Source organism: Sturnus vulgaris, chromosome 1 (assembly GCF_052056855.1).
Source record: "Sturnus vulgaris isolate bStuVul1 chromosome 1, bStuVul1.hap1, whole genome shotgun sequence".
Lineage (NCBI taxonomy): Eukaryota > Metazoa > Chordata > Aves > Passeriformes > Sturnidae > Sturnus > Sturnus vulgaris.
In genome coordinates this window covers 56,172,682-56,198,427 of record NC_142243.1, presented here as the reverse complement: position 1 = coordinate 56,198,427, position 25,746 = coordinate 56,172,682, and the positions used below count along the sequence as shown (strand labels likewise).

General features: G+C 35.8%; 1 protein-coding gene across 3 annotated transcripts in view; it reads left to right on the top strand.

Annotated features, from left to right (window-relative positions):
* Positions 1-25,746, top strand: part of CNTNAP2 (contactin associated protein 2) — a 1,082,030-nt gene that overhangs the window by 505,089 nt on the left and 551,195 nt on the right. For all 3 annotated transcript variants that reach the window (XM_088167403.1, XM_088167401.1, XM_088167409.1), the window contains 2 exons: positions 19,400-19,603; positions 23,319-23,503. In XM_088167403.1, coding sequence (XP_088023529.1) covers positions 19,400-19,603; positions 23,319-23,503 — 389 coding nt within the window. The remainder of the gene's footprint in view (positions 1-19,399; positions 19,604-23,318; positions 23,504-25,746) is intronic.

The window sequence follows — 25,746 nt, the reverse complement described above, 5'->3', positions numbered from 1 at the left end:
TTTGGCATTAGTAGCTTAGGCAATGTGGAGCTAATATTGCAAATCTTAACTCAAAAGCTGGGTACCACACTTTCACATATCCCTTGAGCAAAAAACAGACTACAGAACTGACCTTTACAGCGTGCTCTGAAGATATGTGGCACATCTAGAAGAAGCAAAAAGAGATCTGTTTTCCCTCACTGAGGTAAAAAAGAACCTGGGAAATCCTGTCTTTATTTTAAATTTAATTTATCTTGCAGCTCTTACAGTGTGAACCAACTCTAAATTTGTTGCCAAATCAGTGTATGCAAAGCCTGTAAAAAAAAGAAAAGATAATTTGAACAAGACTGGCTGTAGTAAATGAGACAGTGTATTTGTTGTCTCTCTGTAAAGGTATACTTAAATATCTTAATTATAAATACATAATTAAATAAAAAGTACTTTATTTCATCTGATAAGAAGAAATGCAGAGCTGTTCCTTAAAAGAAGACTGAATAAAATTTGCCCATAGAAGTTGGAGACTTAAGAATTGTTTATGATGAGGCTATTTTGCACTAAACAAACAAAATTTGCCATAATATGGATATTATGATAGGAGATCAGCAGATGTTCTTGAAAATACTGCTATTGCTGAGTGATCTCTCTAAAATTCAAAGCATTACTGATGCTACTGAAGCTGAAATAGCTTTGGTAGTGATGGGATTTTCTTGTAATAATTCTTCAGTGTAGACAAGGTCATCTAAAGCAGTTTAAGAACCTTTAAATGACAAGACTGTACAGTCCATTTGATCTCCCCTTGGCTTAAATTACATCAGCCTGCACAGCAGTGCCCTAAAGGATCAAGGACCTTCAGAATAAAACAATTCTCAGGACTGAAAAAGTTACTGCCAGAAGGACCCATCCTTATTAAAATAAATTAGTGGAAAGGATATAGATTGAGGTTTTTCGATTGTTGTTGGTTTTGCTTGTTTTAATTCTTATTACATCTTTCTTTAAAAATAAAATGGTGAAAATATATTTACTTAAATATATTAGAAAATTCACTGAAGATTTTTTTTGGGTTGAGTAGAGAAAGAGTAAGAATTAAAATTCAATAGGAACTGGGGGCTTAAGATCTTGAAGGTTTATAATTTTCAGTATAGCTAGAGATTTTTTCCCGAAGGCCATCAGGTCATGGAGAGATACCCTACTGTTGTAAAATAGAGTTCCAAGACTATTGAAAAGCTCTTAAAGGCCCAGATATTTCTCTACAACGTCTTCTTCCTACTTTTTGAAGTAAATGGAAGATTGCTCTGAATCTTCCATTTGCTTCAAAAGTAAATGGAAAGCACAATCCTTCAAAGAAGATTCACTCCCCAGAATTGTCGCAACAGGAGCTTGGTGTCTGCAAGGCTGAGGAGAAAAAGTAGTGTCTGATTTCTCTGGGAGTTTACAACCATTCATCAAAAAGAAAAAAAATCCATATTTCATTCAAAAATTAAAGCTATCAATACAAACAATTGTATATCTTATAATAATATTGTATACATTATTTCTCCTCTTCCTCCAAAAACTCAGGGTTACTTTCTGAGCAGTTTTACGATACATACTTTAGGTGTTCTCTCTCCTTAGGATTTGATTTCTAACCAGATACATGTCTTATAAAACACTAAAGACAGTCTTTCTGTTATTTAATGCAGTGGCTCAGACAAACACAGTAACAGAGAAGGAAACAAATCCTGGCAAGGAACCCTACAAGCTGAAAAAAGAAAAAATGTAGCAGTATTATACAGATTACATCTGCTAGAAGGCACTGAATTGGTGCTTTTCTACAATTTTAATTATTCTCCAAAGCCTGTTAATGTGCAGCAGTCTACTCAGTTTCAAGATACTAGTGATACAGAGATACTTACCTAAAGCAATAATGTTGGACCAGAATAATTCCATATTTACCAAGACGCAAACACAGACATGTACATCTATACTTGGACAGCATTGCATGTACAATTTTCATTGCTCATGAACACAAAGTATGCCATTTGTTGGCATTGTCTGAGTATGTTTGCCTGTTTGACCTGAAAATGAAAATTAGAAGGAAGATACAGATTATATAAAAATGCCTTTAACTATTACTCATTGGAGCAAGTAGCTTTTAGATTTTGTTAGGAAAACTAGTGTGAGTCATTTGTTACAAGAAGAACAGAATTTTTAATCAGTAAGGAATTGTTTTCTCCTTAATTGTTATTATGTATAAATTATTTCTCATCTTCACTTGCTATACATTAAATATTTTATGCATTTCTTGTACCTACAACACTGCCTTGATGATGTTAAATTTTCAATTAGCAATTCTTACATTTTGATGAAGCCCCCCAGAAATGAATGAGCTGTAATCTATAAGCAAAAATTAAAGGTTAAAAATAATTTCAGTACTTCTGTAGAAGTTAAGGGTATGATTTTTTGAGCAAATACTTACACTTAGTGGCTTGTGAAGAGAATTTGTAATTTTTAAAAAATATCTTATTGCAGTCGAATAGTAAACAATTAGTTTATTCAAGACTAAAATTTCATAAGCAGAAAAAAGCAGTGGAGACAGTCTAGGAGGGGTGTTTTTTTTAATATGAATGATTGCATATTTCATTGATTCATAAGATGGCTCTTTGTAATGAATTGTATTTATTATTAAAACATCTTTTTGAATAACTAATTAGTCAGCAGTTCTCAAATTGATGTAAATGCATAGGAACCCGATTACAATTTTAAATATTTACATAAAATGGCTTATTTTTCTCCCATTGATTTCTGACAGAATAGATTGTTCTTAATGCTTTTAAACATCGAAGACACATTTCTGTAAGTACTTATGTGCTGACCCCCTAACCACTATTTCAGAATTTACTTTGCCTCATCAAAGGTGACAAAGTGAAATGTATGATTAGATTTTCTTTCCTTAAAAAAGAATTGATACATAGCACAGGAGTTAGTCAGTTGTCTTTGTTAAATATGTGGAAGTCTAATCCTTCACTGGTATTAGTGAGGAAAACACGGTTTCTGATAGAACATCTTTAGAAAGTTAGGAGTCTGGAAAGTGACTTGAGCTGCTGGTTCAACAATACTTTCACTACGGACAATGTTAGGATGAGGAAAACAGCACTGACTGCACAACAAGTTATTGCATGCACAAACTAAACATGAATTGTCAGGTTAATAACCTGTTCATGGATTTCCTCTACTGAAGATTTATATTTTAAAATATACTGACAATGGCATCTGCATTTATATTGGCATTGATTTTTTTGTTTTAGGATGCTGCCACATGGACAAAAAGAGCTCACAAAAGCTTCTATGTCCATTACTTGTCACCTTAGTTAGAATTTTTCTGTTTTGATAAGGTCTTCTCCCATATATATAAAATTTTTCTCCCATAAACTTGTAAGAATAACTTATTAAACCCAAAAGAAAACAATTTTCCTTTACAAACCAAATCCATGTGTGGATATATATAATCCAAGATATGGCTATCACATTACATCTTAGATTGTATTCCAGTGTAGTAAGCCAAGACCACATGTGCTACGTGCTTTACTTATTTGATTTTTTCTAAACAATGTTGTCTGGATAAAGAGTGAAAAATAAATTTCAAACACCAGATTCATCACAGCCAAATCTGTAGGGGAAATTTCTCTGAATTCCTTATTCCAGCATAAAGGAAGAACACTTTAAAAAATGGAATGTGGCAGTTTTAAGCAAAAACATTTATTCTCCACATCTAAGTTTTAATAAAGCATCTTCCCCTTTTATTCATGCATACATTCATTGCTTTATTGAATAGCAGCATATTATGAAGCTGGAGTGAGTTACCTATACATACCTGCATGCATTTCTTACCTACCTGAAACAATCTTCAGTATTATCCTCCCTTTCTTAATTAAACATAATCAATTATAGCCTAAGTAGGGGCTATGAAATTTCATCTACTGTGTGAATATGCATATTTGCTGTTGTGACAGTCACTAACATACAGAGCTGGTTGAATTATTTTTAAGATACATCATCAGATACAGGTTTTTGAAAATTACTGTTGAAAAATAATTTCATTAATTACATCATCTCAAAAAATCCCACATAATCTGAAGACTGAAAGAAAATGTTTTTTCAAATAATTTGCAAAATAGTTTGACTGCCTCTAATAACAGATAAATGGTCCCAAAAAGAAAAATGTTTCCATCTGAAAGAAAAGCTATAGGTATGTTTTTAATCAGACTCCCTTATTTTTGGAAAAAAAATATAATTCAACAGGTTTTGGTAAAATTTCTTTTCTTGGAAATACAGCCTTATGATATTTCAAGCCTTCCAGACATTTCAAACTGATTAACCAAAAATGCCATTTCGTTTCCTTACTTAATCTGACTCTTCTATTATGCAAAAAGTTTAACTTTTATTTCTCTGTCAATAGTCTGTAAATTTAGAGAAAAACACTAGAAAATTGTTTGAAGAAATGAAGCAATAGTCTTAGATTCCAGTATCAATATTTACTTTAGAGCTTTAAAACCTAAATGAAATTAACCCCTTAGTTCAGAAAAAAATATATCAGTCCTCACGGATGAAGAATTGAAATTATAAGAGTAATGTACTTTGTGATTCTATGTATTGAACCTGCTCCATGTTAGTCTGTGTTAACTGGATGTAAGCAGGTCCCTTACAGTCTTCCTGAGAAGAAACTCTCATCTTACTGATTTTTTTTTAGCGTTTAGTGATGGAGAATAATACAAAGTTCAGGAAACTGAATTGTTTGAAGGAAACTTCACTGTTTGAGCAGAGATACCTGAAATATATGGTGCAACTCTTAGGAGAGGAGTCTCCTTCTAGGAGAGGAACAGTCAGTCACACAGCTGAGATACCATAAGCAAACTCCTGCTGGAGAGACTATTCTGGCAGGTGAGGAATTTGAAGGTCTTAAGCCCTGCAACACCAGAAACTCTTGAACTATAAATCCTGCTAGAAATTATAGATAAGTCATGTCTGGCTGCTGGGAGGGACACACAATATATCACTGAACTTGAAAGTGCAGCCTGATAAACACAAGGAAAACACTTGCTGATAAAGCAAATCTTCTGTTTCCTTGTTCAGTTAAGGAAAAAAGGTGAAAATCCGGTTAACTGAAAGTCTATGCTTCTGGCAGAATTAAATGTACAAATAAACTCTGAGCACGTGGGTCATACTGGGTGAAATCTGGAAATCCCTTTGAACCTTCATGATTTTGTGACCATGTGCTCTTACCTGATGTACTTCTTGCCATGGAGAACATCTTTGCAACAAAAATGGTTTTTCTCTCTCAGGGAAGTAGCTCACTTTATATGTGTGATATAATGCAAGATAAGCATTTCATTTTGCTGTATATTGAATCATTCTGGGATTTTCTTTCCCAGAGTGTAAGCGGTGTTGCAAGGATGCTGATGCAGTACCATCGATCCCTACATTTTTGCTACTTGCTTTTCAAATACAGCACCCATTCACTTAAAATTGGTAGCTGTATGCCCTTTTACAGTAGTAACTTAATCATTGGAGGCTGTATATATATTAAATTATTAGACTTTCACTGAACTAAGGCAGAACCTAATGAATGTAGATCATCTGAAAATAAAGCTTTGACTTGTAACTTGAGTATAAGTGAGGCTTTTAAATTGAACACACTAAAATAAATACAAAGGATAGAAAACACTAGATTCAGCCATCAGGAAGTTCACACTTATGCATGACAGAGTTTGGGGCTCAGATTTTATGGCTTACAAGCTTGGAATCCAAACACTTTCTTACATCACAATGTGCAAGACCTCATTGAGTAAGGAGTACAGCAGAGGAATGCATGATCTTAAATATGTTGTATATTAGGCAGAAGAGGAAAAAATATTTGACTGAATTACTTATTTTGAATTATTTGTCCACAATCAAGTTCCAGTGGTCTGCTTTTCCTATATTGTGCTAAACACAAGATATTTATCTCTGATTAATTAGGAAATAAAACAGTGAAAGTGAACTGTACAAATGTGCAAAGTTGTTCACTATCATTTAATGCTAAGAGATTTTCTTCTATTCACTCATTATTTTGAATTGAAATACAGTAGATGAAAGTAGCAACTCACTAGTTTCTGTTCCTATAAAATTAATTCATATACCAAGATGGAATTATCAGCAGCAGCAGACTCACAGTTAAAAGAAAGGACTACACATCTATTAGAAATGGAGTTTAGTGACACACATTTTTTGCCCTTAGGTAATAATGAGATTACTCACTATAATAAATGTGAGTGTCCCGTGGCCAGGGTGCTCTTTAGAGTAAACTGCAGAAGTTTGAATGACAGTTGTGAGATTTTTACTGCCTGAGACTTAACTGAACACAGGACCTGAAAACGGTCCATGCTCCATATTCCTTAATTGTTGTCTATGAGAGCTCAATTTAAATACAAGCTCTTTGGTCGGAAAAAGTAAAGAATATGTGTTTGAGAGTGATTTTGTGAATAGAGGATATGGAACATCATTGAGAAATAAGAAATTTGTCTTGAGTAAAGGGTGTTCTGAGAGCACCCAGATATTACAAGACATGGAAGGATTATATACCAGATGATTGATCTGGGTGGCATCAGCTCAAAAAGAAATCAAAAAGAGAACTTCTAAACCAGTAGTTTGTAGGTCAACTGTGAGTCTTCCTGTTTTCATGTTGCTGTAAACATTAAAACGAAAGCTCCAGCTAAGTCATCCATTTCCTTAATGTTTTAATCTTGTCCATTCTGTAGATCGTTTATTCACGGTGTAAATTTAGTGTAAATGTTGTAAGACATGGTACAACTTCTTTCTTTGCCATAGTTCTTTTTATTAAATAATGAGTAAGTTCAGCCGTGTAATAAGGATTGAGACCTGTTTTGGCCATTTACTGTGCAAGAGTCAGAGCTGTCTTTTTTTATTGACCTGGAGATCTTGTGATTTACTTTTTTAATAAACAGTGAAAACATTACTAGAGGCTGGCTGTTTTCAAGTAAATTAAGTTCTTTACTGTACCTGGTTTTAGAGTTTAATTATATATGTTAATGTTCCCATTGAGATCCAATGTCAAATGATGGGTTTCAAAATGAAGAATGTATTAATGATTGCAAGGAATGCTTCCGGCTTGTAAATCAGCATGATAAAATACAAAAAAAAGGCAGATTTTCTTCAGAGTATTTGAATTATACATATATTTTTACCAGATTTATTTTAAAGTTCCATAGCTAGAGAATAGTAGATCACAGAGAATATTTTCTTGTGCATAGTTCATAGTTGCAAGGTGCCTGAATTTTAATTTTCACGACTGTAAATGGACCATATAAAGCTATACATATGAAAACTTTTCAAAGAGTCAAAACTCATGTACAGTCATCAAAGCAGTATTTTTATTGATACTCAATCTGTTTCTTTCCCTTGGAATAGACTTATTGAGATAGACTGTATCTCTTAGCATGCATTGTAATTGACTTTCTGGAATCATAAAGCAGAATAGATTATGGAAAGAATAGTTTTTGTTGGATTAAGATTATCTTAGGTTACAGTCCTAGTTCTCTCTGGCTGTGGTAGTAGTCCATTATAGGAGACTACTATGTACTGCTCAGTATGATTTATTTTGCAAACTGTGGTTAAAATGCATAAGCTTAAAAATTAATTGCAAAGTATAGTATAAATATGTTCATTTTCTCATTTAACCATTTATTATAGTAAAAATATAGCATCTACAAAAATGTTCCCATTTCATTTTTAAATGAAATATCTTTTTGAAATTTGAAAAATCAATGAAAGAAAATTTGCTTGAAAATCATCAGCCAAAAAAATCATTAACTTTACATTGGTAATTTCTTGAAAAATCATCCTATTCACATACACCCTTAAGAAAATAATTTTGTAGTGTATTTGGAAACCTCATCTAAGTTCATAAAATTTTCAAATGCTTATGTGTTTTCTTCTGTGTATATGGTAACTAATACAAGTTAGTTGAAACTGCACAGAGCTTCACTGTTTTATACATTAATTACAAAATTATTGTTCTAAGCAACAAATAAAAATTTAGTTTAATAGCGACATAAAGCCATTTTTCCTACTGAAAAAAAAGCGGCAGGACACATACATGCATACACTTGAGGACACAGGACAACTTTTAGCCAGGGTCATTATATTACATATTTTTATCTATATTGTACATTCTTTTGGTTTTCTTTCTTTTCAAATTTTGCTTCTACTTCTTTTTAATTTCACTTGCCACTTTTATTTCTTATTAGACAGAAAATTATGACAAAGCCACATATTTTTAGACATTTTCACAGAGTCAGAAAAATTAATAGTAAATACCACCATTATAATAACTACCATTTTTATAGTAGAAATGTTATATCAGGATAAAAACAGGGGAAATGTCTTGCTTTGAAATTCAGGAAAAAAATTTAAAGTGCCAAGTGTTTTTTAAATATCTACAGTAGATATTGCACTGAACTTGGCAAGCATTCTCACTACCTTAGGGAGCATTTCCTCACAGATTTATTTGGAGAGTTTCTGGCAGGCATATAAAAAATAAAAGTTTCTGTCATTTACCCAATAATTAAGTTAAACCTTAACAAAACACTTTTACTGCTTTGATACTGCATTGGCATATATACACTGTATGTACTGTAAAGAAAACCAAGGAAAAAGTTCCACACCTCCTTGCAAAAGTATTTTTTCTCTTTCAAACACTGACTTCACTTGACAGGACTCAGACTCAATGCAGTGGAAACTAAGCAGGCAAGAGAAACAGAAGATTGATTTTCCTTCACCATATGCTTCTAGAACACGAATAAGTACACATTACTGTATATGCAACATACGTCTGTATTAGTTGTTTATTTTATTCCTTTGTGGCAGGTGCATTGCCTTTTGAAAAAGAGAGTAAAGGCAGTTTAGCTGCAGAAGACTTCAGGCTAGAGCTGCCCATGTCCTTATAGCTGGGCTGTAGCGCCTGAAGGCAGTGCTCAAACACGGTACCTTTGGCTCTCTGCCTCATTGTAAGAAAACATAAAAGAGGAGGCAATCTTTTGACTGCTGTGTTGGGCCATGGCTTCCTCTGTTTTTTTGTGGGTTTTTTGTGGGCTTTTTGGGGTCTGTTTTGTTTTGTTTTGTTTGGGTTTGGGGTTTTTTTTGGTGGTTTTTTTTTTTTTGGTTTTGTGTGTGTGTGTGTGATTTATTTTTTTGTTTTCTAGGGGGTTTTTTTATGAAATGAGGTTGTTGGGGGTTGGGTTTCCTTCTTTTTATTTATAGATTTTTTTCCTATAAGTTGCTAGGAAACGAACTACTGGTACTTAAGGGTACTTAAGGAAAACAAGAGAGTGGCTAAGGTGGGGGAGAGGAGTGTAGCATCTGACTACACTTCTTTTTTCTCTGGGAGTTTCTCTCCAAGGGAGGAGGTACCACGAGATTTTTTAGGGGGCACGGGAAGGATGGGACTGGGGGCAGCTGCTCGCTCTCTCAGGGCTTTGGAGGAGGACGGTTGAGCTGCTCCATAGGGAAAGGAATTTCGCTACCACCGCAATAAGCCAGCCGGGAGCTGCCTTTCTTCTGCTGCTGGGCCCCGCACACCCTGCCCTGCCAGGACGTCTCGCAGTTCCAGCTACTGCCACAGAGCTTCTGACACATCTCATCGTCCACCACCCCGGGATTTCTGCTCATTCCTGCCGTTCCAGCTTGGTGCTCCTCGGAGTCCTGCAGGGGCAGCGGGCCCGACGCTGGCGCAGGGAGGTTTGTGAAGCAAAGCCTCTCTTTCCCATCCCTTCCCGTCTGGGACGCAGCCGCCACTCCCGCCTGCTCCCCGAGCTCGTGCCACAGCGCCCCCTGCAGGCGCGGGGGAATCATCGCAGCTGCCCCGCCCACCGGGGCCACAGCGCCCCCTGCCGGCGCTGACGGTAACTGCACCGAGGGGGAAGCGCCCGCAGCCGAGAGGGGTCACTGAGTTCCTGTTCTGTTCGCTGTTAATGCTGTCCTTCGGTGCTGTTTGTTTGCTTTAGTACACATGCTGGCAAAGAACTGTTATTCCTATTCTCATATCTTTTTGCCTGAGAGCCCCTTAATTTCAAAATTATAGTAATTCAGAGGGAGGAGGTTTTACATTCTCCATTCCAAGGGAGGCTCCTGCCTTCCCTAGCAGACACCTGTCTTTCAAACCAAGACAGAGGTATAGCAATGCATCTCTAACATGAGCTAAGATAACTTAGTTCCACTGAGGCTCAAGCTGTAAAGACCCCAGTGGCAAATTCACCATGTTGTCATGTTGACAGCACATGGAACTACAGAAAAGTAGATTGGTATTTTTCTGAAGAAATTTCTGTATATGTAGGTTTTTTGTGAATAATAACAAAATGCTTTATTCTTGGTATGATTTTGAGCGTTATCCCTTGCTTTGTTAGAAGAAAACATTCTTTTTTTGCTGTTGAAATATGCAAACAATACTCTATGTGCTTATATTTCCCATAATGATATTTTAGTAACCGTGACTAATATATAGTCATGGCTATATATAATATATATATATAGCTATAACATAGCTACAAGTGAAACTTGTAGATGTGGAATAGTTTTGGCCAGCCAAAGATGCTTCAATGTATCTCTGATGTTTTTAGATGGTAGATGCTCAGGATATGGTTATTACCATCTATTACTATACTACTAGCACATCAAATGTAAAGTTCAAACTATGGGGTAAGAAAAGAATACTAAAAGTCAAGATCTTTTCCCTAAAGCTCATGTAGTCTAAACAGACAATTTAAGCAGTTGAAAAAATGGAGGAGAGATAATAGAATGAGAAAATTTCACCTTAGGTCGCTGTCTCTCAGTTGTACTGAACTTTTATATCTTTAATACCACTGAAACATTCTGTACAGGCTTTGAAGAGTCAATCATTCAGAGATCATTAGCAATTTAAAAATATGTGTACATGTTAAATTTGTAATTTAGGAGGAGAAACATATTGCCATGGATTTTGTTCAGTATATGGTAAACATTTTTCTGGAAAGCACTTTGCTGTTCTGCTTTGTTATTTTATTGTGTCAGAAAGCAGGGATTTTTTAGTAACTCCAGGCAGTACCTTGATCAAAGTAGCAAGTAGCTGTTAAGAAGTCTCAGTATCTCATGAATCTTTGTGAATGAGCATTTCTTCATTCTTAAAGTGCTGGCATTGAGGATAGTTATATTTCTTTCACAAAAAAATGGAGTAAATAGAGACGTTCTGGAGCTTGAGTCTGATTTGGGGCTGTTTCTTTATAGTTAGTCAATAAGTTGTTTTGGAGCATCAAAAAAAATATCATCAAATACATTTGATGCCTTGTCTTCATGTGACTGTATGGTGCCTATATCCCCAAATAGTCTGTTCTGTTGGTGTTGAATATTAAATTCTGCAACTTTAAGACTGGCTCCAGGAGTAAAGGGAGGGAAAGATAAAGTGCAGAGTTTGTTATCAGAGACTGCACTGGCTCCCCTGCATTCCTGCACACAGACTGTGTTGTCTGCAGTGGACAGCAGGAGAGAGCTCTCCTTTGCTCTTGGTTAGTTTTCTGGCTAGCTGAGGCAAAGAAGTCCCCTGGATTGGTTTTTTTTCCCCTTTTTCTTTTTCCCTGGAACTGTTTGAACCTGCTCTGGACTGGAAACCCAGAAAAGCACCAGGAGCTCACACCTGTGGCCCACCAGGCCTGGCCTGGGCCTCAGCATTCCCCAGTGCAGGAGGGATTGATACCAGCCTGAGTGAGCCGGGCAACCCACAAAAAAATCTCTTCTAAATCTGTCATCTCTTCGGAATGGCAAAAAGTTTTACTGTTTGGTATTGTTCACTTTTGTGCTGGAAAGTGTGTTGCCTGTTAAATAAACAGTTTTTCTTTTTTCCACTTCTCTCCAAGGAATTTTGGTTTTTTGTTTCCCTGAGCCAACTGGGGGAGGGACTGCTTAAATCTTTTCATTTTTTTCTTAAAAAGACCTCATTCAAAAGTTTCTTCCCAAATTTACCCGAAACTAACACAAATACTTTTTGGCGCCCAACACGTGGCTCGAGAAAGCGGAAAAACCTGTGTTTTTTGGACTATGTGAATTCGTTAACCTGGCACATCTAAACTACAAAAATATAAAGCCTTAGTCAACACCAATTCACAGGGCACACTAATCCCATCAAAACATATAAAGACAAAATCTGTTTCTATTGCTCGTGTAACAGAGAAATCGCAGGATTTTACTTTGGTAAAAGCAAAAGTAAGCCTAACTAAAAATAAATTTTAAAAACACCTTATTATAACTAGCCCAGAAGCCCCACACATTTTAAACATAGACTTCCTCCAAAATAAATATTTTTAAAACCCAAAAAGACTCAAATAAACTTTTAAAATAGCTAATGTAAAGGTAAAAAACATTAAACGATTAAACACCTTGCCTAAACTATCAAAAAACCCATCTGCAATAAAACTCCTGAAAATAAAAGAGCAACAAGTGCCAATTACCAACTCAATGGTGCACCGTCAGCAGTACCAGACAACTCAAAATACTGTAATCTCCATCCACAAAATAATCCGTAAACTGAAAAGCCAAAAAGTAGTCAGCAAAACCATTCACCCTTCAACAGCCCCATCTGGCCTGTACATAAATCTAAAAGAAAATAAAAATTAACAGTAAACTATCGTGCATTAAATAAAGTAACTCCACCACTAAGAACCGCTGTGCCAGACATGCTGGAACTCCAGTATGAGCTGGAACCCAAAGCAGCAAAGTGGTATACCACTATTGATATTGCCAATGCATTTTTCTCCATTCCTCTGGCAGCAGAGTGCAGGCTTTCACCTAGAAGGGTGCACAGTACACCCGAAACTGACTACCTCAGGAGTAAAAACACAGCCCCACCATCTGCCATAGACTAATCCAGGCTGCACTAAAAACAAGTGAAGCTCCAGAACATCTGCAGTACATCAATAATATCATTGTGTAAAAAAACACAGCAGCAGAAGTATTTTAAAAAAGAAAAAAAATCATCCAGATTCTCCTAAAAACTAGTTTTGCCATCAAAAAAACAAAATAAAAAAATCCAGTTCCTAGAAATAAAGTAGCAAAATAAACAGCGCCAAATTCCTACTAAAGTCATCAACAAAATCATCACAATGTTTCCACCAATCAGCAAGAAAAAAACAAAAGCTTTCCTAAGTACCATAAGTTTTTAAAATATGCACATTCCTAAGTACAACCAAATTACAAACCCTTTTTACTTAATCACCCATAAAAAAAATAATTTCCACTAAAGCCCTAAGCAGCAGCAAGCCTTCACCCAAATCAAACAAAAAATCGCTCATGCAGCAGCCCTTAGTCCAATCAGGACAGGACCAGAAGTAAAAAATGTGTTCTACTCTACGGCCAGGAGCCATAGTCTGTCCTAGAGCCTTTAACAAAAAGTAACTGGGGAGACTCGAAGGCAACCTCTAGAATTCTGAAGCCAAAGTTACAAAAAGTCTGAAACCAACTGTACTCCAACAAAAAAAAAAGATCTTAGCCGCCTATAAAAAAGTTCAAGCTGCCTCAAAAGTAATTAACACAGAAACACAACTCCTCCTGGCACCCTGACTACCAGTGCTAAAGTGAATGTTCAAAACAAAAGTTCCTTCTACCCACCATGCCACTAACACCACATAAAGCAAGTAGATTACCCTCATCACACAGTGCACCGGTATTAATGAACTAAATTGCCCCAAAATTTTGAAAATAATTACGAACTAGCCAAAAAGTAAAAACTTTAGTCTCACCAATAAAAAAGAGCAGAAACAAATAACCCAGGCCGAAGAAGCCCCACCGTATAACCAACTGCCAGCAAATAAAACATGCTATGCTTTTTTCACCAATAGTTCTTGCTGCATCGTAAAAATAAACTGAAAGTGAAAAGCAGCTATATAAAGCCCCACACAACAAATTGCAGAGGCCACTGAAAAAGAAAGTAAATCAAACCAACTTGCTGAACTCAAAGCTGTTCAGCTGACCCTGAACATTACTGAAAAAGAGAAGTGGCCAAGGCTCTGCCTTTACACTCATTCATAGATAGTAACCAATGCTCTGTGGGGTTGGCTGGAAAGGTTAAAAAGGCTGACTAGCAATGTGAAAAAAAAAAATTAAGCTACTGATGAGTAGAAAAACATTGCCACTCAGGTAGAAAAACTACCTGTAAAAGTCCATCATATAAATACCCATGCCCCCAAAAGTAAAGCTAATAAAAAACATCAAAACAACAAGCAAGTAGATCAAGCTACACAAATAAAAGTGTCAAAGATAGACTTAGACTGGCAGCACAAGACAAAGTTGTTTCTAGCTCGATAGTCCCATGATGCCTCAGGTCATCAGGACAGAAATGCTACCTATAAGTAAACACAAAACCAAAAAATAAATCTAACCATAAACAATATTTCTCAAGTTATCCATGACTGTAAAACGTGTACTGCCATCAAGCAAGCCAAGCAGGCGAAGCCCCTCTGGTATGGGGGGTGATAGTCCAAACGTAAGTATAAAAAAACCTAGCAAATTGACTACATCACACTACCCCAGACACATCAAAACAAGCGCTATGTACTGACCATAATAAAAGCCACAACTCAATAGTTAAAAACCTACCCCGTACCCCATACCACAGCTCAAAACACCATCTTGGGCCTTAAAAAACAAGTTCTTTAAAAGCAAAATACCCCTGAAAAAATTAAGTCAAACAACAAAACTAATTTCAAAAATAACCTTATAAACACCTGGGCTAGGGAACATGACATTAAATAAGTGTACCATATCCCCTACCATGCACCAGCTGCAAAAAAAAAATTTAGAAGTACAATAAACTGTTAAAAATCACTTTAAAAGCATTAAGTAAAAAAATCTTTAAAAATTCCACAAACCAAACAAGCCCTGCCTAGTCTAAGTCCTTGCATACAGTAAACAAAAATAAAGTCCCAGTAGTACATGCCAAAAGTTTGTTAAAAAAAAGTTTAGATCAATTCTGTCTCAAATACAGACAAACCCATTCATGGGATTGTCTTTGCTCAAAAACCAAGTTACACATAGTGAATAATGCAAAAAATTGAAACAACACGTGTACCTCAAAAAATGTAATTGTTAAGTAAAAACCATATATAAAGATTACTCTGAAATATCACTGTCATTATCTGTCTATAACTGTATCTTATAGATATACATATGTATAATGTATGTGTTTATAAAATTAAAGTATGTATCAGATACAGTAGTAAGCTGACGATATGAGGATAAGGGGTAGAATGTCTTAGGGTGACTGTATGATGCCTATATCCCCAAATCGTCTGTTCTGTTGGTGTTGAATATTAAATTCTGCAACTTTAAGACTGGCTCCAGGAGTAAAGGGAGGGAAAGAAGAAGTGCAGAGTTTGTTATCAGAGACTGCACGGGCTCCCACGCATTCCTGTGGTGTTGTCTGCGGTGGACAGTGAGACAGAGCTCTCCTTTGCTCTTGGTTATTTTTTCTGACTAGCTGAGGCAGAGAAGCTCCCTGGATTGTTTTTTTTCCTTTTTCTTTTTCCCTGGAACTGTTCGAACCTGCCCTGGACTGGAAACCCAGAAGAGCACCAGGAGCTCACACCTGTGTCCCACCAGGCCTGGCCTGGCCTGGGCTGTGGCACTCCCCAGCACAGGAGGGACTGAGAACAGACTGAGTGAGCCGGGCTGCAACCCACGGACAGAACTCTTCTAAATCTGTCATCTCTTTGGAACAGCGAGACGTTTTGCTGTTTGGTATTGTTCACTTTTGTGCTGGAAAGTGTGTTGCCTGTTAAATAAACGGTTTTTCTTTTTTCCACTTCTCTCCAGGGAATTTTTTTTTTCCCTGAGCCAACTGGGGGAGGGACTGCTTAAATCTTTTCATTTTTTTCCTAAAAAGACCTCATTCAAAAGTTTCTTCCCAAATTTACCCAAAACTAAGACATACCTTCATCAAATTTTGCCAAATCCTGCATATAGCCAAAAGTACAGAAGAAAAGCATAGGTAGGAGGAGCTATGACCAGGGATTTCACTTCCTTTGAGATTTGGGAATAGGGTCACATTTGTCACCCAATATCCTGTCAATCTTTGCAAGGCTTTCCAAAATATTTTTTAGAGAAAATTGATGATACATTAACTAATGAAAGGACTTTAATGTGATCTCAGACATTTACTGGGATAAGGCCTAACACATTTCCTTAGCCAAAGGAAAGTGGTATTATATTCTTACTGTTTCAGCAGTGTTTTCCAATCTATCCGTATAATAGGAAATCCAGTGGGGCAGAAATCAAATTGCAAGTAATCAGGTTTGTACTTCTTATTTCCATGCAATTAAAAAAAAATTCTCAGGTTTTCTTTTCCCCTTCTTTCTTCATTTTTTTCTCTTTCTTTTTTTTATCTTTTCTTAGTAAGGTTTTCCCCATTGCAGCAGTAGCCTCTGACACAGTCACTGATGGCAGGTGAACGTACTTCATGTGATGGCTGAGGTCTCTTTCCTACTAATGCTGATAGATGAGTGGCTAAGGATTAGAAAAATTATATATTTACACTGCAATTATAAGAATTATATGGTTTCGTGTCTGAGCAGCATTCTGTACTATGGTAATTATCATGATATTAAATATCTGAGTGTCATAGAAAGAACACAAACCATTACTACAGTCTACATATGAAAACTCTTAAACATAATTGCTGTGTAATCTTCAGGTGATTGAATTATCATTCAGACCCATGCTGACAGTACAGCTATGCATTTAAAAAACCTGCTTAATCAAAGATTACTTTTTTTTAGTTGAATTTTTTTTTCAAAACTTGGAAATTCAGGGGCAGATTCTGGAAAAATGTGGCTTTTTGCTCAGCTTTATCAAAGTGTGTAATATACATGTTCTTCAAAGAATGAAAACACATGTGCAACTGTAACAATGATGTAGGAACAGAAGGTATACTTGCTTTATCATGGACATCTTGTGAATCCACAAAACTGCATGGTCCTGATCAGCTCTGGTCGTATCTCTGACTGTTAAACCAACTCTTTCAGATGCTACAAAGTGGTACCAGCTGTCCTTAGGGGAAAACTGATACACCCCACACAGCAGTTTCTGTAACCACCAGAAAGTAAATTTAAGAAATTTTATGGAAGACAATCTCAGACATTGCACATGGAATAATTTTTTATTATGTATCTTTGGTATGAAGGTTAATTAAGGTGTAATGTCCATCAATTTTCTTTCATTTATAATGCTCTGCATTGGTATGCAGATTCAAAACAGCAGGATCTCCATGACAAATTTGTTCTACATGAAAGTATAATTTTTGTCATAAAACAGGGACTTTCATGCTGCATTTTTTTTTTATAAATAGATTTCTTGGTTTTCTAAAAGTTGGCTTTGGTATTTTTTCCATAAACTACATACAAAAATCTCAATAATTAATTTCTCAGATCTCTTGACAAGTTGCAAGACAAAAAAAACCAACTGGTTCATATAATCTTAGTGACACTATTTTTCTAACAATTTACTTTGTTTCTTATAAAAGGTAATAATTCCAGAAGTAATGGATTTACTTGAGTCATGGTAACCCACTTTGGAAATTCCATTTGTTGCTTCCGAATACTTCTGCATCTATGCCCAAGTAAAAGTGTCCTCTTTCATGCTGATAACTTCTAAATGGATTTATTGCACAACAAATGAAACATACCATTTTGATATTTAATTCTGAGCTGACTCCCATGCCTAGAATTTGTCATTTGGAAGAACCAGATCAGGATGAGTGTTCTAGTTGTACTTAAAGCTTAATATATATTTATTATTGAAATTTGCAATTTAAGATGTATTTTATAAAGCAAAGTGATATTTCTAATATATATTGCTGAATTCTGACAAAAATTAGATATATGGTTATAATTATGGGATATCACAGTCATTTGTAAGGCTTGTATTTTATGTACTGAATAAAATTCTCCAGAATTTAGTTGGCATAAACAATAAAGGGATCACAGTTTATCACTTATTTGGAAGTATTTACAGGATTAGGAAGATTCGGCCATGTAAATTCAAACTGAAATATATGCAGTTGGGAATAGTGTTTTAATGGAGTTTTGAAACAGTCTTCTGTGTTAATTAGACAACAGAAATGTGTTTGTCTCTGTGTTTTAGAGAGGAGATGGAAGATTTAAATTAATTCCCACCATAATAACAAAAAACAAGTTAGGAATTTTAAAAAGTTGAAAGCAATCACTGAAAAGCAGACCACAGAAGAAGGCAAAAATCAGATATCGTTGAAGAATATATGATAAAATTCCATCCTTCTTTTCATTCAGAGAATGAATGAACATGGTATGTCAATAAGGAGTATAAATGAAGAATCCATTTTTTGAAGAACATGAAGAATTTTACTTAACAACTATTCAAATTGTTAGTTGTCAATATTGAGGATGAAATTTTCATACAAATAGTTGCTAAGACACTGGTGATTTGATTATTAGCAGCTTACAAAATATACTTCTTAAACAAATCTGTAAATTTTTAGAGATAAATATCTGTTTGAAATATTTTACAGAATTCATCTTAAGTGACAAGATCCAATAATTCTCATAAATGCATCTGTTGAATGGAATCCAGTTCTGCAGCTATTTTTGCTATAGATCTAGCATCCAGAAAATTGTGGAAATTTGGTGTTCATTCTTTAGAGTAGAGTTTATGTCATAAAAATAAGACAATACAAAATTTCATGGTGTTATTATGCAATATTTATATGAATATTGGATTGACCTTAAATGTTTGTATCTCTCAGTTTCCATATATTTTGAACAAAACCAAACATGAAAAAAAATAGTTCAAATGACAGAGGTGGTTTCTTCTCAAAATTAGTTGAGGTCACAGCTTGCCTGCCATTTCCTGAAACAGATGAGGCTTATGTCTGCTTTACATAAAGTCTAAAATTGCCTGGTAGTTACTCTGGGTTCATGTTTTTTTGTTTACAATCCTTACAGATACCTGTAGTGAATTTTAAAGAAGGATCAAATACTTTATTAATGGCCACTCAGACGTTTACCTTTCATTTTGAGCTATGATTAGGAAAATGGACATGGCTGCAACTGTATTTGAGAGAAAGGGAAAGTCATTGAGTACAGTTGCAGCATTTTTCCACCCAAATTGGATTTGTTTCTATTTTTGCATTATGTGGATTAAATTTATATTCTGTCTGGTTCTTCCTTTTTATGGTATTAAATTATGGTCAAAAGAAAATGTATTTACAATGCATATCACATTTGCACATTTTTTATTCTGTTCAGGTACAATCTGCATATGGCATGTCCGTTTTTCCAGTGATCATAGGAATATATAATCGCTCATCAATTATTTTATTTTCTTTTTCCTTCAGGGGCTGATGTTATCAATTTTGATGGCCATGTAGTGTTACCATACAGATTCAAGAACAAGAAAATGAAAACACTGAAAGATGTCATCTCTCTAAAATTTAAGACCTCTGAAAGTGAAGGTGTAATCTTCCACGGAGAAGGACAGCAAGGAGACTATATCACATTGGAACTGAAGAAAGCCAAACTTGTTCTAAATTTAAATTTAGGTATGTTTTGATTGTTTAGTTTTGTGATTGTTTTTAGGTGTCCCACAAAAATTTTAGGTCAAATATTTCATCCTCTTTCCCACAGTAATTAGATAAGCCACATCATTTAATCAGATAATTTGTTGAGAACGTTGTTAATTCCCTTTCTGTATGTTAGGGGAGTGTGTGTGTGTGTGTGTGTGTTTAGTTCCATCCTGTCCCTTTCACCCTGTGTGAGGTATTATGAAAAGAAGATCATACAGAAAAACAAGATCAGCAATATATTGTCATTACTACAGAGAAGAAACAAATAAACAAACAAACAAAAAAATAGCTTACCAGAATTGTATTTGGGCTCAGCTCTGGCTATGTGTGAGAGAAGGACACTGTCATCATTACTGGAGGAATAAAGGTCACCCTTAGGAGCCTTGAAGAGAAAAAACAGGTATCAACCTAGAAAGCTACAGGCCACATGAAGCTGTAGTTCAGCAGCATTCCTAGAGTCTGAGAAGGAAGGCTGGAAAGAAAGAGAGACAGATTGTTTTATCAGGCAATCTTATGATGAAATCCTGTATAGGTTGCTCTAGTTCCAGTCCTCTCAGTAGAGGACTACAGGCTTATAAGTGACTAGTTTTAGAAAGTACATTTATTATGAAAAAGAACCATGTTTATCTGGTTTCGGGTATTTTTTCCGTTCAAACAAAAGAACCTTAGAAAAAGATTTCGTGAAATATTCCTTAGTTCTCTAATAGACATGTGAAGAGTAAATTGTTCCATTTGTTATTTACATTGAATAATACTTATTTCCACTCACATTTTCTCCTGTTCTTTTTCTAACAATCAACATGAACAGATGATGAGGAAAGCACACTTTCCTATAGCAATTACCTATTTTTAACAATTTTAATTGCAGTAGTAACCCTTTCATTTCCTGTTTCTCTATATTCTTCAGCATAAACTGTCTTTATAAGCTACTATAATTTCTGTATGTGAGTTTGGTGAGGATGTTCTTAAATCATTAGGCTGATAAATGGGAATAGGCCCCTGAGATATACACTCAATAAACAGACATAATGCTTTATGGTGTTAATTTTCCTCTGTCTGAGAGTATTGTCTTTGCATCAGGCACAGTAGGAAAGGATGCTCCTCTTGCCTGATGTCGTGGTTTTGGTTCAAACCTGGCAGAAATGCCAATTTTGTGTAGTGGTTTTGATTCGCTAATTTGAGATTTCTTGGCCAATGCACCAGTTTTTGTCATGGATTTAGCACTGGCTAAATCACCAGTGCCCCCACTAGAATTATTCACTCATTTCCTGCTGTGAGATGGGATTAGGAGAAAGGCAAAACAGGCTCAAACTTTGAAGAGTATAAAGAAAAACTTTATTACCAGAAACTATAAGAAAAAATAATAACAATCAGAATAAAACCTTCAGAACACTTTTCCTCCCCCCATAACTTCTTTTCTTTCACAATGACAATCTGCAGAAACAAATCAGTCAGTTTGCCATCTCTAAAAATAGTCTTTCACCAATTTACATAGGAAGAGGGGACTTCTCTTCAGTCTATGGAGAATTCTCCACAAGAAACAGTTTTCTCATGGCTTTGATGTCACAGTGAATCAGCCTCCCAGGAGAATGGAAATCTGATCACTGTGTAAAAATCCCTTCCTCGACTAACACTCTTCCCACAATTGTTATTGAAGACCATGTCAACTTATGGGGCACAAAAGTTTAAGGTTTAACAGTTCAAGCAAAGGCTCTCGTCATCCTTTGAAAACAGATGTCTTTCTTCTTCTTCCCTGGGGGAAGCAGGAGTCTTCATCTTTCTCTCATCTCTGTTCAAACCTCTCATGGGATCACAGCTACTTCAACATCTGCTTACTTGAACACAAATGCTTTTGCTCATGGCCTCAATGTGAATGCTCCATCTACCCCAAAATTGCATTTCTACAAGTTACAAGGAAACAAGAGTATCCTTCCCACAGCTTAAAAGAGAAATTTCAGACCACACCTCTCCTTCTTCCCTCATCTATGACCTGATTCCTCCTTCTTGTCTGACTTCGGTGTCTCTCTGCTGTTTTCTGTGTGTGTCTCTATCTCTGTCCTTTTCTTTCACCCAAGTGAGAGACCAGAGTGTCTCATCTAGGCAATAGAAGAGTTGGTATCTTGCCCAGGCCTGCAGGTGGTCATGTGATCCCTGCTGGGTAGGAGCCCGGAGCTATTTAAGATCGAGAGTCTTTCAGCAGCCACACTGGGGTTGGACTAGGATAGCAAGGGTCCAGCTAGAAAGGGTGGTGACTGCCTTGGCAGTCCAGGGGGGAGGGGGAAAACCCAGCCAGACTAGTTACCTGCTGAACAGCTGGAACCAGAAAAAAGAGAGATTCCTGAGATTTTTCGTCTTTACATGTGTGTTCACAAAAGGCGCCCAAACCCTCTCAATGGTGTAACAACGTGTCAGTACTAAAAATCAGACACCAATTGGTCCTTGTCAGGTCCAAAGGAGGCTGCCCAGGTCCTGATGGGGAAGTATTTCAGGAAATTAATACAAACCACCACACCTGGTGAGATCCAGTGACTTATTTTCAAACACCAGGGATTGAGGGAAGGATAGGGAGACAGAAGTGGATCTAGGTTTCACTTTGCACTGCATTTGACTTTGTGTTGAAGAAACTGAGGCTCAATGACATGCATGTAATTCTATTTTATTTTTTAATCAATAAGACCATTGGCCTTCAGCTTAAAGGCAGGATGGTCATTTGTAGGGAAATAATGTCTTAAGCCATAGAAGTGTGATTTGTCAGAATGTGTTTTCAGCCTGCAGAAACTTTAATGTCTCAGTTGCAGGCATTTTTGAGGGTAAGAAATTCTCAGCCTCAGAAATGCTTTATGTCCTCCTGTATTCAGAACATGGAAGATTGCACTGAGTTATTGAGCAGGGCAGAAAATTTTGCGCTTACTGTTCAATTAGTTATTTGCTGCTTCAGTTGGGATTCACGCTATCAACCTTTGCTGGCTTAGCTATGTCAGTCAGATGGCAATGAGATGTGATCTCTGACTAGCACAGCTACACTGGCAAAACCCCCTGGATAACACAGCAGAGAATTGCAAAATTGTACTCTTCCTAGTAGTTTGACTTCCAGAATAGGAAGATTGCTTCAGGATAACAGACCAAACTAAGCTGTATTAGCACAAGATGGATTTTTGCTGTTGTTAGCTCAGCCTGCACGGAGCCTTTTCCCCTCCGTTTGCTCATATAATGATACTGGTAAAGGCCACAAGCATAGGACTCAAGAGTGAAAAGTCTTTTTTGCCAAAGTCTGTTATCAGGCTCCATGTCCTCCACAGCATTCATGAATCAATACAGTTCCAACACAGCTCAGAGACCCAGGATCTGGCCCAGAGGTAACAGCTTTTCTTTTCTGTAGCATAGGAGCACCTTGATAAAAACATCTTTACAAATGGAAAGGTATTGCTTCTCAGGTTCATTTCCAAATAACTGCTATTATGAATTTATACATATATTTATACAGTTCAGTGATCAGATGCTTGCTATATTTGGTCTAGCTTTTTGTATTGGTGGCAGCAACTTTTCACTGGGCAGATCTCAACTTCATAGCAGACTGACTTCCTCCAGTTTATTGCATCTCTGGTATGATTCTGGTGAAACGTTGACAAAGAAAGAGAAAAAATGTTTGCCACCGGTATGAGGTGAGAAATGCTATTGTTTCTGTTCTCAGGCAGCAACCAGCTTGGCTCTATTTTTGGCCACACATCTGTGACAACAGGCAGCCTCTTGGATGATCACCACTGGCACTCCATCATCATAGAGCGCCATGGGAGGAACATCAATCTCACCCTTGACAGACACATGCAGCACTTCAGAACAAATGGAGAATTTGATTACCTGGACCTGGACTATGAGGTAAACACTGAAACTTCTTCTCATTCAATTTGGTTTCATAAAGATAAGTCCAATAAGAAAGCTAACATAATTTGTTTTCTTAATTTTTCATACATTTATTTTGATTACTTATTCCCTTACATTTTCTGAAACTTTCTTTCCAAGGATGTTCTCTCTTAAATGTAAATTATGTTTCTCTTAATTAGCCTACCAAGTCCCATGTGGTGTAACAATCATCTCAGCCCTCTATTCTAAAGTGGCAGATCTGTGTTATTCAGCAAGATAGGCATACACAGTTTTTAAAATCTCTAAAAGCAACTGCTCTAAGCAGGAAGTATATTTTAAAAAGTATAGTGTAATCTGTTCCACTCAGGTGATAATTCTTCTTTTGAATTAGAAAGCCTTAATCTGTGTTGATAGTATTTACTTTTAGCAAAGGAAGCAGGTTAGAACCTTTTTGTTAATACAGATCTTGATCTGTCCTGTCTTAGGTAAGTAGATACCTCCTTGTATTTTCACAAATATGGCATCAGTAACTTCTTTTTAGAAAGAAGCAATGAAGAGTTAGGAAAGTTGTAAGAAAACTTGTTTAATCAATCAGGCTAATGCACACAAGTGCTGGTAGTAGTTAAATGTAGATTTGTTGTTTGATTACACTACAGCTTTAGCTATTATGAACTTGTTCGGCTCCTCTAATCTGCACATAAAATTCAACAGAGTGGTTATTGCCATCTTTATATGATATTTTCTTATATTCTGTACTGTTTCTAATAAGAATTAATTTGATTGGCTGCATCAAATATATGATTTCCACCCTTACAACTTTTTAACATGTAAGAGTGAATATAAATAATGTAATGAAAAAAAGTTTTAATTAACCTGTGTATTTATATTTTTACAATTTTTTGACCAAGAATATATGAATGTTTGAAAAAAGCACTTATACCTGTAAATGCTTCTGTGTCAAATATTTGATTATATTCCAAAAAATGTTCATGAATACATTATTTGCTGGCATCTCTAATGAGAAAATAACAAGCAAATTTGCCTGCATCTCTATTAATTATTGAGCACTGAAGATCTGAACTGTGCTACTTAAAACTCATATAAATAGATTTTATTGAAAGCTTTCATGTGAATGAACTACAGAAAAAGGCTGAATGCCATAAGCCAGAGTTGTGCATTTTGTGTACAGCCATATATATATATATACACACGTACATCTATATATATATAGCATGCTTCAATAGCAAACATATTGCATATAAAAAGTGTATTCCGAGTAAGAGCTGAATTCAGTGCATTCACCTTCCCATCCTCTCTGCATAAAAGGACCTCACTGGCAGTTCTCAAAGATACAATTAATTTTCCATATACATGGATTTTCTTGTGTTTAATTGAACTTATTTGAGTGTGTATGTGTGAGTATGGGGGTGTGTGTGGATGTATACATTTATGTGGTTCATATAAACTCAAGAGACTTAATCTCTTCTCCTTCCTTTCTTCACTATTATCTCACTGTTTTTGGAGCTAGACAGCACAGATTAAATTTAAAGGTGTTGTGTTTGTGATTAATGGGGAATAAAGCCAAAAGAATCAAAACTATTTTTTATAGACAAAATAGTATATAGGTTAATCTCTTTCAGAAAAGTTAAGTAAACACAAAAGAGGAATAAGCATTAGTTCTGATTACATTTTCAAGATCAAAAAGTAGTCCCATAAGTTGGTCTTAACTCATTGTCACATTATATGTTTTTGGTTTTTTCTTTTCTTCAAATTCTTTATTTTTCAATTTTATTTTTACATTAGATTTAATCCAAACACAATTATAACATACATAACATGTTTGACAACCATTAAAATATTACAGTCCCATTCTCTGTGTGAAAAGCTGTATCTTCTATAAAGTCAGCTCATGTCAATTTGCAATACTTGAGTATGTCCCCACAAGACTTTTACACACCAAAAGCTGGTGTGTGTGGTTTATAAAGGTTTTAGGTTTCAGCTGTATAGTTTTAGTTCTTTGTATATGCCAAGTGGAAGCCTCCTCTTTGGGATAGAAACTGGTATCTCACATGCATTTAAAACTGAAAATGTCAGCCTACAGCTCTTTTCCTGCTGTTCGTAATAACAAATGGAATTGACAATGAATAATGCTTAAAAGCTTTGTTCTGCCAAATCTCAGCAGTGGACTACAAATTAATATTTTTCTGAACATCTGTGGGGCAGGAAAACTATTTATGTCATCATCTAATGGATGTAAT